Source organism: Abramis brama (genome assembly GCF_963993115.1).
Source record: "Abramis brama genome assembly, chromosome: 1".
NCBI lineage: Eukaryota > Metazoa > Chordata > Actinopteri > Cypriniformes > Leuciscidae > Abramis > Abramis brama.
The window spans coordinates 37,358,137-37,373,199 of record NC_139963.1 but is presented as its reverse complement, the minus strand read 5'-3'; the positions used below and the strand labels follow the sequence as shown (position 1 = coordinate 37,373,199).

The 15,063-nt window shown below is 37.7% G+C and overlaps 1 protein-coding gene across 3 annotated transcripts in view; it reads right to left on the bottom strand.

Moving 5' to 3' along the window:
- micall2a (mical-like 2a) overlaps window positions 1–15,063 on the bottom strand; it is a 116,430-nt gene that overhangs the window by 87,950 nt on the left and 13,417 nt on the right. For 2 of the 3 annotated variants that reach the window (XR_014603848.1, XR_014603849.1), the window contains exons 16-18: window positions 13,613–13,727; window positions 13,429–13,475; window positions 13,123–13,322 (exon numbers count right to left, since the gene is read on the bottom strand). Coding sequence is in view for 1 of the 3 variants with exons in the window: in XM_084095856.1 (XP_083951982.1) it covers window positions 13,237–13,322; window positions 13,429–13,475; window positions 13,613–13,727 (248 nt within the window). In the remaining 2 variants the exon portion in view is untranslated. Of the gene's footprint in view, window positions 1–11,246; window positions 13,323–13,428; window positions 13,476–13,612; window positions 13,728–15,063 lie in introns of those variants that run through there. The other variant, XM_084095856.1, reaches the window with a different exon arrangement.

The following is a 15,063-nucleotide window of genomic DNA, read 5'->3' as shown; positions in this document are numbered from 1 at the left end:
TGGAACGACTTAATCCATCACAACCGATTTGGAAACTTTCAAAAAAATCAGGTTGGCTCTGTGCGGAAATCTTCGAGAGATTTAAGAGAGAACAGAGATGGCGCTCTGGGCCTCGTACAGAAACAACCGTTCCCCCTGACTCGTACAAAAGAAAATGCTGTACGCTCCTTTTTCTGCATAGCCAAACAGAGCTGCCAGACGTGTGTTTAAGCATGATCCATTCACCGGGCTTTGCGCCGCTCTGCCATGTCAAATCAATGCTTTCAAGAGAAGCACGAGTCAGCCATGTTGGATTCGGTTCTGCTTTTGGGAAATAAGTGGATCATATTGGACACATTACCATACTTGTGTGACTGAGGCGCTCGCTCTCTCATATTCAAAAAGGAGATCATTGCACAGCATGTGATAAATGTCACCTCAGAGCAATGACCCGCATTATGTATTACCCCTGCTGCAGGCGTGCTCCTGCACCTCTGTGATCAGCTGTGGCTACTTACCCCCCACGTAGGCTGCCTCCGATGGTCTATATGGAAAATCAAACCCCTGACACTGGAAAAAATTAAAGAGCATGTGTTAAAAACACTGGTGTAGGTTTCACCTACTTTGATATATTTGTGTGTTTCCAGGGACAAAGTGGAAATTAACGTCATTTCATTAAGATGACCTATCTTGCAGCTGAAAAATGTTAAATATACCGTATACCGTTCAGAAATTTGGGGGTGGTATGTTTTTTTCTTTCCCTGATTGATTTGGTTTTTGAAAGAAGTCTCTTATGTTCACCAAGGCTGCATTTATTTAATAAAAAATACAGTAAAATCAGTAATGTTGTGAAAAAAAAAACTATATTTTAGCCATTTTAAAACGTAATTTATTCCTGTGTGGAATAAATCATTACTCCAGTCATCAGCGTCACATGATCCTTCAGAAATCTTTCTAATATGCTTGTGTGATGCTCAAGACATTTCTTAAAGAGTTAGTTCACCCAAAAATCAGCTACACAACTACCACTCTGAAGCTTCAAAAAGTTCATAAAGAGATCGTAAAAATAATCCATATGAATTGAGCGGTTTAGTACAAATTTTCTGAAGAGACTCGATCGCTTTATATGATGAACAAATGTATGTTGTGGTAAAAGGAAGCTCAAACATCGAACCAATGGGGTTCATTCTCGTGTTACACAACACGTTTGAGCTTCAGCAAGAGGTTTGTTCTCGCACGTCAACAGGGCCGGCGCTAGCCATTTGGGTGCCCTAAGCACAAATGCTTGGCGATGCCCCCGCTCCCCCAACCAACAAACACCAAAGGAATAACAACCATTCCGATTTTCTTAGTTAGGTTCTCTTTACTTCCAAAATAACTGCTGCAAAGAAATAATTTTACATTAACAATGGCACCAAACATGAAAAGAAATAAATAATATAAAGGTTAAAATTATAAATACCAAAAACCACCACAATTACTAAAAACACAGATTTGGAACTGAACAATGTAAACACAGAAAGTTAAAAGTGCAAAGGTCTGATGAGGCACAATATAATAATTCTGTACATAATTTGACAACTCTGTGAATATGAAAATATACAAACACTGAGATTGTGGGGGGGGGGGGGTTTCTTCTAATTGCAGTTTCAAAGTTTTTTTTTTTTTTAAAAAGAATCAACATGCAGGGCTAAAGCCCCGGATCTTTTGCACTACTAGCGACGTCCCTGGACAGGCATACACGCATAGGCGTAATTTGCGGGTAGGATCATGTCCCCACCACTATTTTCTAAGGTCGATATTGTCCCCACCACTTTTGAAACATCTCGCGGCACGAATGTACCAATACAAACAAACAAAACATCTCCAGTTAACCAGCAGAGCATTCATTTCATTCTTTTTTTAAATAAGAGGCGATCTAACGCTGAAATGTGTTGTTTTTTAAAATCAACTGATCAAAGTGCTCGTTGCCGCTGCGATCAGTGGCGCGGATACTATGTTTGTTTCTGGCTCGCGCACAGCCTTCACTCAGACGCGCGTTTCAATCCGTTGTGGAGACTCTCTATTCGTTCCGGTGCAATTAGAAAACAAAAAGCACAAAAAAGTGTCCCTGCCTGATATACAACCACTGAAAAACATAATCGGTTTTGAAGAAAAAAAAAGAAAAAAAAACTATATGAGTGCGGATTAGAACTCAGAACCTCTGATACGCTTGGCAAAAATTCTACCCCTGGACCACTTAAATACACGCTTAATTTTCGTCGGATCAACATATAATAGGCCTCATTGAACGACCACTTAAACCCAATCAATGTACTATTTAAATCGATGGTAGTGTTATATCTGTTTTATGATTAAGCATTGCGTCCGTCCCCGCCCACCCTCCCCCATCCCATAATCGCATAATCGAACAGACCACTGGGAGGTGGGGAGGGGGGGCACCAGAGGGAGACTGGCACAGGAGATTCACCTTTTTCTCGACTAATTTGGTCTAGGCCTATATTAGTTTTGTATTGCTTTTGTATATTAACATGCTTTAGACATATTTTATTTGTTATTTATACTAGTAGCCTATTGTGAAGATTTTTCACGACCCAGATTTTTTGGTGCCCCCCCAAGCACTTGGTGCCCTACGCGCAGTGCGTGATGTGCGTGTGCGGAGCGCCGGCCCTGCACGTCAAGCAGGTTCGGCTGAGCTTCTGTTTATGTTCGCTGATCAATGTTTACATGTGAATAAAAGTGGCCCAAATTAAATCTGTCTTTTTACAATCTCTTTATGAACTTTTTGAAGCGTCAAAATGGTAGCTGCATAGCTGTCAATGGAGGGACAGAAAGCTCTCAGATTTCATTAAAAAGATCTGAGATCTTTTTGATTTGAGTTCCGAAGATGAACAAAAGCCTTACGGTTTTGAAACTGCATGAGAGTGAGTAATTAATGAAGGAATTTTCATTTTTGGGTCAACTAACCCTTTAAGAATTTTTTTTTTATTCAATTTATTGACCCAAACTTTTGAACGGTCTCTAAAATCTCAATAACTATGTTTGCCTAATTTTCCAGTCTGAGCATAAAATGTTTAAAAGGAACTCAAAACATTCTCTGAAATAAAGTCCTAATATTTTTTTTTCTTTATCAAGTTAATTATTCAAATTATTGTTTTGGGGTGTTTTTTTATTATATTATATTATTTTTTTTTACAGGAAAACAAACATATATTCTAATTAAACTGTTTTGCAGTGCATATATTTATTTTTTTATGAAATTGTGAAAACCCAATACATACTAATATTCAAAACATTCTCCAACCAAGCAAACATTATCCTCCTCTATAAAGAGGTTAAGCTCTTTTGTAATTAGCACACACTCTAATACATACCACAATTTAATAGCCTTACTGAACAAGACAGGCTGCTTGGCCTCTTCAGCAAGGTATTTTCAACACTAAAATGAGTTTAAGCTGCATTTGTGTGTTTACATGAAGAACAACAACAAATACGAAAAAAAAAGAAAGAAATGCGCATGAGACTTCACAAGGAGCACTGCATGCAATAAATAAATCCAATTGATAAAGGTATAATAGTGTGCTTTGAACTCGAAAGTGCAATTATTTTTCATATCAAACACACTTTTGCACATTCACACAAGAATGCAGCTAGGAGATGCTTATTGCGATATAATTACAGGCTTTCCGAAACTTGACTCCCATTCCTTAGCCTATAGGCTCTAATTGCAAATCTTTTTATTCATTAAACGAACACCGCTTCACAGCATTCTTTCCATGATAGACATCTGAACAGAAAACATTTTTCAGCGAGCCATGGCCAATTAAAGTTAATGTTCGACAATACAGTGCGTCGTGTAGCATTTTCCCATCAAAACTATTTGGACAGCAAATCCCAACTCTTTGTTTGCTCTCCGAATGCCTACAAAAAGCCACAAAACCCTGCGATACCCAAAGCAGACCAAGTGGAAAAAGTGACTTGAGAGATGCATTTCTAATTAGAGATGGTGTTGGATTTTTATCATTAAAAGCTCGACACTTTAGAAGCACGCCACGAAGCCTGCGGTCGCCTCGAACCTCACGCGAAAGCAGACGTTCATCAGGGCTTTAACACTATCACACTGTAATCTGTCTGGGATTCCACGTGTGTTAACACAGCTAAAAATGTAGAAGGCAAACACTCCAACAACACGGCATGAATGTCTCAATATATTAACTGCACAATAAACAACCTATTCAATTCCAGGGATTTGCATGAGAAATGGGAGTATTAACGTGGAAGGATGTGTGTAGTCATTCAAAGTGCGAGCTGATGACGGAGGGAAGGCTTTGAAAAGCCCTTCCCAGCGAGAGGGTTGAGAGAGCCCTGCTGTGGTAGAGACTAACACTGCCTCAGTGTTGGCATATCACTGAGCACAATGGCCTAGATTAGCAAAGTGTCAGTACTGAGCTGAAATAAGCTAATTGCTTAATTAGCTGACCCAATTCGATAAGCCTCTTCTAACATATTAGCTCTAGCTATGTAACAAATAGCTTGAATTCATGTAAAAAGTGCGGGCTTAATTACAACCGTGAGTATGAAAAGCTAAATGAGACGGGCAGCGTGGTATGAATGTTATTGTGTCTGAGACTATTACCATCCATATATTTATAAGCAGAAGAATGGCATGACTGTGACAGACTTATTGGCTCCGAAAGTATGAAATAGAAACGTGATGCTAAACCTTTTGTTTGTTTCTCGCATTCGAGCTTTGTACCAAAAAGACCTGCTTGTTATTGACAGCTGCTGCACGTTTGCTTGAAACAATTATGGAGCGTATCGGTGAAAGTGATGTCAGCGAGCTATTGGAAATAGAAAAGTCGGGTTAAAGGTAAAACCATTTTCTCATTAGACTGAACGATGAGTGGGACAGATTAATTTACATTTTCCCCTGACATATTTTACATACACAATCTTTTGCTTAGCACTGGGACTTATGGGCAAAAGAGCTCTATTTGTATAAGACGAAGTCATTTATATGCTAATTCATTGGAATGTAGACCTTCCAGATTCATGTTTACCTATTAGTGCATATAGATGCGAAGGGACATTAGAATATTGGAAATGGAAAGGACGGGGAGGGGGAGCTATGGGCAACGAAGTATTAGCACAATGTTTCCTTCTATTAATCTCATATTATGAGCCATTTCTGTTTTACTTAAGCAGTACCCAAGAGCCAGGCTGGAAGTCATACAATAAATGACCATTTTCCTGAATTGACTTTGAGGAACACATGGTGGCAAAGTCAAAAATATGCACAGCGAATAAGACACAGTAGCCTAAAAATCCCCAAATGCTTCATAGTTCAAAAGGCACATAATATATACATCTTTAAAAAGAGTTTTACCCCTAAATAATCATATCATATCAGTAGCCAAAAAAGTGTGTATTTATATATATATATATATATATATATATATATATATATATATCTCATATATGCTTACACATTTTAAATATATATATATATATATATATATATATATATATATATATATATATACACACACACACACAGAGTATATTCAGTTTTAATTTTTGCAATTTTGTTATGTGCTTTTTCATTTTTATTAGTTTGTATTCCTATTTTAATTTAGCTTTAATTTATATTTCAGTTTTAGTAGATGTTTAACTTATTGCAGTTAGTTGCCAAAACATTTCTAATTTTTCATCGGATGTTTATTTTAATCTCAAACTTTAAAAAAAGATGAATAGTTTGAGTTAACAAGACTGATAACACGTCATCCACCCCATTAAATGTTAATATAAGCCTAAAGGTGTCAGCCATACCGTTAAGTGTAAAAAAAAAATAATTATGTCTTTAAAGTTGATCAGTGAAAATAAATTTAACAAAAGATTCCCATTATGTTTATTGCTGAATATTTCAGCCCACACAATCAATTAAGCCAACGTACTTCGCCTAAAATCCAGAAAATGAAGGAGTGGGTTGTCAATGCCAGAAAAACAGCACTCGGCCCCGCCACCACTGGCTGGCGGAGAGGTGTGACAGATCATATTACAAGCAAGGCTAAAATGCTAATGTAATTCCACATGAGCCGGGTTTAAAGAGATCCAATCGACCATTCCTGATACCCAGTGTCGTTGTGTCTAAGAAGATGACGTTCCTCCTCTCATTGTCTCAGTAATTCACCAAAATTGCCACTTAGAGCCGCTCCAAGATGTGCGTTTCATCTCCAAGCTTCCTCTGGTCTCTGCTAGTCAGTTCATTTTTACTTCCTCCAAGAGTTCTAGCACTTCATTAACCTTGCCAGGCTCAAGATAAGAGAGGTAGAGCATCAAAAGAAGCCAGCCAACAGAGAGAAAAGACAGCACAGTCTCCACTGCACAGCGGCCATCAAACAGACATAAGCACGGCCACACACACACAGTGTAAAACACTCAATGAGCTCTCCTTAGCATATCAGGGCTGCTTGTATGTCTGTCATTATAAGCACCAGAAGTGTGTTAACCCTAGAATACATAAAGGATTTGTGATTAAGGTATGCTATATGCTATTTATATTTTTATATATAAATTAATATGTATACAGCTTGTGTGTGATCCCTGTCATTGACAAAACAGTTCATGTGTTTATCTTATGGAAAACAAGATAAAAACTCATACAGTATACCATTTAAGTTTGAGGAATAAAGACCATATGGTATTTTGTGGGCGGAGCCTACCTGGTGTCTGAAAATGACAGTTCTGCGATAGCAGTATATGGAAGTCATGGAATAAAAGAATATTAACAATAATAAGTCATTTGAGCTTATATCTCACAATTGATTTTTTCCCCCTCAGAAGTCCAAATTGAGAGACAAAAACTCGCGATTGTGAGAAAAAAAGTCAAAATTGTGAGATAAAAGTGTTAAATATTTCATGCTGTAACTGTAGGGCTAATACATGTCCCCTATGAACTGCATATCATGTGAAGATCTCAAACTCATGCTTTAATGGTAGAGTAATAGTCGCAGATTTCATCAGTACAGTCCATCCACTTAATGATTTGAAAACATTTTTCACTTTGAAATGTGCCTTCACCCATCTTTTTTGCATTCCAATTCTGACATCCAAAGGCACAAGACATCTTTTCCCTCTTCTTCTGTGGATCTTGGCCTTTTCCTCCACTTGTTACCTTTTCCTCCACTGTTTATCAGCCACCACAATGCGCATGTAACTGTGACATCTGCTCCCAAATGGTCCATTTCAGTGGTTCCCACCCCTGGTCCTGGTGTACGCGCAACAACAGGGTTGGGAACCACTGGTCCATTTTGGAAAAAGGACTGAAAAAAAATAGGTGCAGGGTTTAAAAAAAAAAAAAAAAAAAAAAGCTATGTGGTAGCATAACGCAATTCATTGGCGTGCAGGGGTGTTATGAAATGGAGGCAAAGTTCTCAGTTTTTTTTTTTTTTTTCATATGTGGTCTTATTTTCCTGGTTTAATTAAAAAGCAAGTTTTTTTTTGTTTTTTTTTGTATACCCATTAATGCTATCATTGTTTATTCAGACTGACAAGAGGCAGGTTTTAGCATGATGACAGCATTGTCTCACTTTCCCCCATTTATTCTCAATTACGCCCCACCAAACCCACCACATTAGGAAGTCCATTAAAACTCAATGGGCTCAGGGGAGGCAAGAGAGGTGCAGCGTCCCGCTGTAACTTTACCTGCTGGTGTCGCTGTTGGACAGGGTTAATTTAGAAAAACGAGTGATTTATACACTTTTTAATGTCAAATTTTGTAATATATGCATTGTTTTATTTTTGTAATATGGATTATTTTCTCATCAAATTTGAGGCACTGCCTCCCTTGCCTCCTCGGAGGAAACGCCCCAATGCAATGTTTCCTCTGTACAGCTACACACCTCCAGATTTTTATGATGTGCCTACCAAATTCGTACACCTAAAGCATTGAAGCGTGCATAAATTCTCTTCTAACACAGCATGTTCACCATTAATCTCTCCCTTCATTTTGCCACGAAGAGGACAAAATTATTTTTTCTTGGGAGGGAACTGTAAATCCCTGTCTGGGTTCAGTTAAAAGGCTTAAAATGTCACTAAATGACAAATTAGAAGCTTCCTCTAGCGTTATAAGACGAGCTGTTGTGGCATCCGAAAGTTACCTGGAAATGAGGTTAACATGCAGTGAGCACTGTAGTTATTAAAACAGTTGACGGTCTCATTACCCATCACAGATCTTGCCATGAGATCTCAACAGCAATTCAATTGTACAGCATCAAAGCATTTATTCACCGGAAAGTGTCACAAGAAAGAGCTCCCATGCTGAGAATTTCGACTTAATACATTTCAACGGATTCCAGCTGCTTACTGGAAAGCTAAAAATATTCATTTGAAACTCTCAAAACTGAGACGCTGAACATTTACTTGCGTTCGCAGAACATGCGATACGAGATGGAATGACAGTTTTTCTGTTCAGCGCAGTGCTGTGATATCTCTGTCAGGAGTTGTGTGCCAATGCTGGACATCTAGTGAGCCAGCTCAGATTGTGGGTGAAAAGAGACTTTGGCATTTGTGAAGAGTTTCCATATGTATCACTTCTGTTGTGGGGCCCGTTCCACTGATCCACAAAACCAGCCGAAAGGATAAAGCGACGAGTCTCTGTGCCAGTGTAAGGAGCAGGAGCTCTTGCGAACGTGTAAAGAGGGAAAAGTTGCCTTGCCGCTGAGCAGAGTCGGGCAGAATCCTGCATTGGCGCTGATAACATGCTTGGATTAGGGATGTTTAAGGGAAGGGAAAATTATTCATTTGAGATGGATGAAAAGCTGCACTTGTCAAGTCTCCCAGTCATGCACTTTCCATCTCATTCCCAGGAGCCAGAGTGCATATTTTCCCCTCAATGCAAATGTTCGCACAGTGAAATTGTGAGCACATTACCTCCTCTCCTTAAACACACCAAATGACACAGAAACTAAATGAAATTTTCTCAGCAAAAATAATTTTGGGGTGGGTAATTGAAGTTTACAGTGTGATCAGCTTTTTACATATTGTATATGTTGTGGCGCAAGTGGATAAATATGTTTTAGTTTTTAGCTCTACAACAGTGGTCCTCAACCAGGGGGACTGAGCACCCTACAAGATAGCTTGCAATTATAAAAAAAATTACTGATTTTAATTCTTTTAGCTGATTTTAATTCAATCACTTAACTGTCATTTGTATTTAAGAACCAGGATTCTCATGGTCTTGGAAAACCTGGGGCCTATACTATTACGGTAGTTGAACAAACTCAGGGTTACAGGATTAGTTTCACGTTGACAAAACCAAACCAATTCAAATCAGCCTTTGTTGGTACCTTGACGCCGACTTTGTCAACTCAGGCTTTGATCCTGACTTCATGGAGCGCGTGCACATGAAAGCGTGACATCAGTAGCGAACAGCCAATCGCTTTCCTTGAAACTTAGCAAAACTGCAATTCACTTCTCACGAGAGATTCAGCAAGATTCATTTTTTTAAGAGACTGAAGAATATGAAGTACATAAATGCATTCATACAGCAAGAAGAAAATATCTTTCTAAATGAGACAGTACAAGTGAAAGTGTGTGTGTGTGTGTGTGTGTGTGTGTGTGTGTGTGTGTGTGTATGTATATATATATATATATATATATATATATATATATATATATATATATATATATATACACACATACATACACATTTTTTTTTTAAATATATATTACATATTATTTGTGTACATTTATGCATTTTTTTTAACTAAATGTTTAATAATTGTTAAACTAAAATTGCTCTTGTGTAATGGATTAGGGGTATAAAAATTATATAAATTATCAAATAATTATAAATCGCTAAAAGCCAGACAACCTGCTCCGGGGCAAGTTAAGTTACTACGGCGCTAAAAGCCACTTTCATGGTGCCTAAAACCCAGGGTTGACACAAACTAAACTTAAACAATCCTGGGTATTCACCTTAACCGGCTTCATGGTATAGTGATTTCTAGACCTGGAAAAGTCATGGAAGATTTTTTTTTTATAATTAATGAATATACATTTTTCGTGAACACTTTATAATATGGTCCAATTAGTTCACATTAGTTAATGCATTAACTAACATTAACAATAAATGTGATACAGTATTAATCTTTGCACTTTAGTTAACGAAAATACAACTGTTCAATTTTAGTTCAGGTTCCTTCAATATTAATAAATATATACAGAATATTAATTCACCCTCATGTCGTTCCAAACCCGTAAGACTTTTGTTCATCTTCAGAACACAAATTAAGATATTTGATGAAATCTGATATGGATTAGTTTTACGATCTCTTTATGAAGTTTTTGAAGCATCAAAGTGGTAGTTGTTTAGCTGCCAATAGATGGACAGAAAGCTCTCAGATTTCATAAAACAATTATTTTCATTTGTGTTCCGAAGACGAACGACGAGGGCGAGTAATTAAAAGTGTTAACCACTTTTCTAGTTATGTCAAGTTAAAAAAATTATTTAAACTGGGAAGAATTTTTTAATTTGGAGTTAAAAATAAAACCGTAAAAATCGCAAATGACTAGAAAAATCATTGGCAGTAAAGTGTAAACCCTAAAGAACATTAAGTTGAAACTTTTGGATTTATGGAATTTAGAATTTAAATATATTGCCAAACAAACAAACAAAAACAACAAATAAATTCCCAATATAGTAGAAGTACCAGAAATATCTTGAGGGGCCTCCAAATATTGTCTTTGCCAATGGGAGTGAAAAACGTTGAGAACCACTGCTCTGAATCAAACTAAGCTATATCCGTGCAGGTCCAGAGTTTAGAATGCAGTTACTAAATCCGAATCTTTCTGCAGCCGGATGATACACTGAATATATCAGCTCCCCTATACAAACATTATGATCCGTCTGATGAGAGCCAGGGCTCCAGTCTGGATGGCTAATAAATTAGAAGCACGCTTCTCGTTTACTCATCAGAGCTAATGAGGCTGATAAAATTACCTTGAGGATCATAATTACAGACTAGTGGCAGAAGCGTTAGCACCATATCTGCAACACGCGTGCACACACACACCTACAGGAAGAGAACAAACAGCTTAGCGGCCACCGCTGGACAAGCAGAGTTTGACCTTTAGAATAAACTGTACGTCAGATAAGTGTAATGTATGCTTTTAATTAAACAATTAAACCACGTCGCATTACACTGAAAGCTTGCGACGCAGCCCATGTGACATGCGCATCGCATTAGCGCACTTTCCATCGAAAACACACAAAAAAACGCTTAAGTACACTCCATTTTCAAATCCATTTTGTGTTAGTGACCTCAGTTTAGCTGGCCTTGATCAAGCAAATATGTAAATGTCATTCAGTTATGTACCGAAAGCGAGACGCGTGCGCGCATGCTTGAGGTTAGCGATGGTGCATTTGAGCTGGCGGACCGATTTTTGAAATACCAGGCTGGTGACAAACAAGCCAAACCCCCGGCATCCTTTATCCCTTCAATTTCATCAGGCGGCTCATATACATTAAGCACTTGATCAGTAATGGCATCTCTTGATGGACACGGGCGGCGTGGACGCGAGCATTCACCTCGGAGAATTTCATTTCATCAGCCATTCACAGGACGAATTGTTTTACTTATGAATATTAATGTCCGCCTAATTTGAGGCTGTTGTTAATGCTTGTCGCTAGGAGCTTGGCAAATCAGGTCCCATTCCTGTTAAAACCATGTATTAGACACCCCCCTGACACTAAGCCCTCGCCTTTGATTCTTAATTGCAGGAGTGCGAGCATTTGCAGGAGATGGGGCGCAAAGCTTTAATTAACTCTAATATCACACGTATTCAGTCTCGACTGTCACCCGCATCACGCGTGGCGTTCTGCACCAATATCCTCCTCGGCTCCTCTCAGCTAGAGAGAGATGGTGTTCCAAGTTCATGATCACAATTTCATGCATCTTAAATTGGGGATGGATGGCCTGTAAGCAGTGGCATGATATTAAATGTGAGTAAATTATCTTAATGCATTTTACTAAAACCCATATTAAATGATGGCTGTATAAACGGCCGTTTTACAGCACGAGCAATGATAGGAACAACAATTATGGTTGCTGCAGCGTGGTGTCATTTTAATTTTCGGAGAAGGGAACCGACTGGAAGCGTGGGATAAACTGGGAATTTTGGTTATTGTGCACTTCTGACCATTTCTGCATGGATGGGGTTTTCCGTTTAACGCTTTTGGGCCTCGCAATTCACGTGCGGACATCTGAAATTCAGAGATTGTGAGCATGAAAACAGTTGCTGGTACAATACACTAAGAAACTTCATTAAGATTTATTGGATAACTCATTTTAAAAGTCAAATATACAATAAATAAGCATATCCATTAGTAAGCATCTCTCAAAAGAACTTTAAAAACTTCTTAAAACATTCCGTCAGTGGGTTTTTTCAAAACAGTTTGGTCAAATACTTCTATTTAAACACCATGTAAAAGACATCTGTGGAAAGACTACATTTCTTAGATAAGTTAAATGAGGAACAGTTTTAATTGAGCTAGGTTTAATAGACCAATAATCCGCGCCTCTACAGCGCACAAGTTCCTCTGCTGTCTAATCTCCAGCTTGATTTAGCATTCTCAGGAATATAAAATAACTGGAAAACTCTGATAGAAATGCATGCAAGCTCATAGTGCCCCCTTCAGGTCACTGCACGCACTGCATTTAGCAGGCAGCACAGTTCAACTTTTTTCTTTTTTTGGAGGTTAGGGTTAAATTAAGATGCTCCACAGATTCTTGGATCACTGTCAAGAAGCATGCTTCAGCCAATCTTGGACATCTGTTTATCTGCTAATATAAGTTACCATTTATGTCTGAACAAGTGGGGGTGGAAGAAAAAAACAAACAAACAAACAAAAACACATTTTTAACAATAATTCAAACTAGCCCACACATTTAAAGCGAAGGCAAAAAATAGCAAATACTGCAGGATCAAAGATGTTTAACACTTAAAACAAATAATTAGAACTAGTATTAGCTAAATCAAATAAGTGAGAACTATCAGAACATGATCAGAATAATAATTTAAAAAAAGAAAAAAAAGTGTTAGGCTATTAAAGAAACATTTTGCTCCAAGAACTCAAACTACCTCACTGAGCCGCCTGATAGAGCTGTGATTCTTAGTCCCAAACCTTCTTAGGTGAAATCTGGACTTGGATCACTGGACAAGATCTGGATCACTGCACTCCAGTAGATCTGAAGTTCACTCTCCCATTGAGGCTTTTTTACTTCTCCGTCTAAACAGCTTTGAGAAGGACGACTTGTGTTTGTTTTTAAACTTCTGAAGACCTGCACCCAGACAGAAACAAAGAACGTTTTCATCGAGATGTTCTCCGCCGATTCAAGCTCAGAGTAGATTTGACAAGATCAAAACAACGAGAGCAAAAGTTCTCACCTAGTCTTTGCATCATTTCGTTCAACTGTTGATCTTCCTCCTCCTCCCTTGAAATGTGACATTACATTTACTTGGCAGAATAACATTTACAAATGTGCAACTTTTAAATGTGGTTAATCTTCACTTGCAGTTGCACTCAGAAAGTATAGCATTTCATAAGCAGTGTGGTTTCTTCAGGACTTACCGTAACCGGTCCTCCTCCAGCCCCTCAACAATGGCGTTCCTGTCATTCACGATCTTCATCAGTCTGTTCAACAGCTCTGTTTCCCTCCTCTTCTCATCCAGAGTCTTGAGATGTTCTAACAGCCGGACACACAAAGTTTTATGGGGACCTTTCAATGATTTTTATGCTGTACGTACTATATTCTATCCCCTTACACTAACCCTACCCATCACAGAAAACTTTCAGCATTTTAGATTTTCAAAAAACATTTTAGTATGATTTATAAGCCGTTTTTTTTTTTTTTTTTCACGGGGACCAAAAAAAATTTCCCCGCAATGTAGGGAATACCTGAGCAACACACACGTTATGGCTTTTCCACAGTCTTGTAAAACATGCAAAATGAGACCAAGCATACTGTACTAAACTAGTACTACTGCTATTACATTTTTCCTTTTTTATAGAATAGTTGACATGTTGATTTCACTTTGTATCACTTTTCAAATCCTGTTAAAATCACAATGAATTATTTGAAGCAACAGACAGGTCTGAGAACTGGCTCTATGTGTCACAAGAGATCTATGAATAAGATTTATTTATAATTTGTGCTCATTTCTCAATGCAGACTTACCATAGCAACCAAAGAGTGAAGACATGCCACTCAAAGCTAAATTAAAAGCTCATTGTAATTTATGAAAGTTTAGAGCAGAGCATACGGTTAACCCTTTAATAAATAAACATTTATTTTGCCATATCGTTAGCCTCATAGCATAATTGCCCAAGTCCTTTTTTTTTTAAATAGGATGTAGGCAATTATGCTATGAGGCTAACAATATTGTAAGACATTATTTTGTAAATAATGTATTCCTTGAGTGCAATGCAAGTCCCTTTGCACTGATTGAGACGAGGGTCATACATAGTGTTGTTTTTGGCGGCCTGTTTTAATTTTAGTTTTAGTCTAGTCTTTGTGTCAGGCTGTCATTTTAGTTTTTATTAGTTTTAGTCACATTCATACTCTTTTTAGTCTAGTCAAGTTTTAGTCGACGAAAACTGATGACATTTTAGTCTAGTTTTAGTCAACGAAAATGATGACATTTTAGTCTAGTTTTAGTCGACGAAAACTGATGACATTTTAGTCTAGTTTTAGTCAATGAAAATTGTATTTTAGTCTCTTTTTAGTAATGCGATTCTATTTAACCCAGTCAATATATAATTTCAAACAAGGCTATCTTATTATAGGCTATTTAGTAGGCCTATATTTAGGGCTGTGACGGTGGCAGGTTTTTTTTACCACCGCGGTATTATTATTAAAAAATAATATTAAATTTTAATATTCGGGGGGTTATTAAAAAAAAAAAAAAAACTCGTTTTATATTTCCACACAAAGACGCGATGCACTCTGCGCTTTGAGCGGGATGTGGGACACGAGCAGGAAAACACGAAGATATCGATCTCTTTATGATATCTTCGTGTTT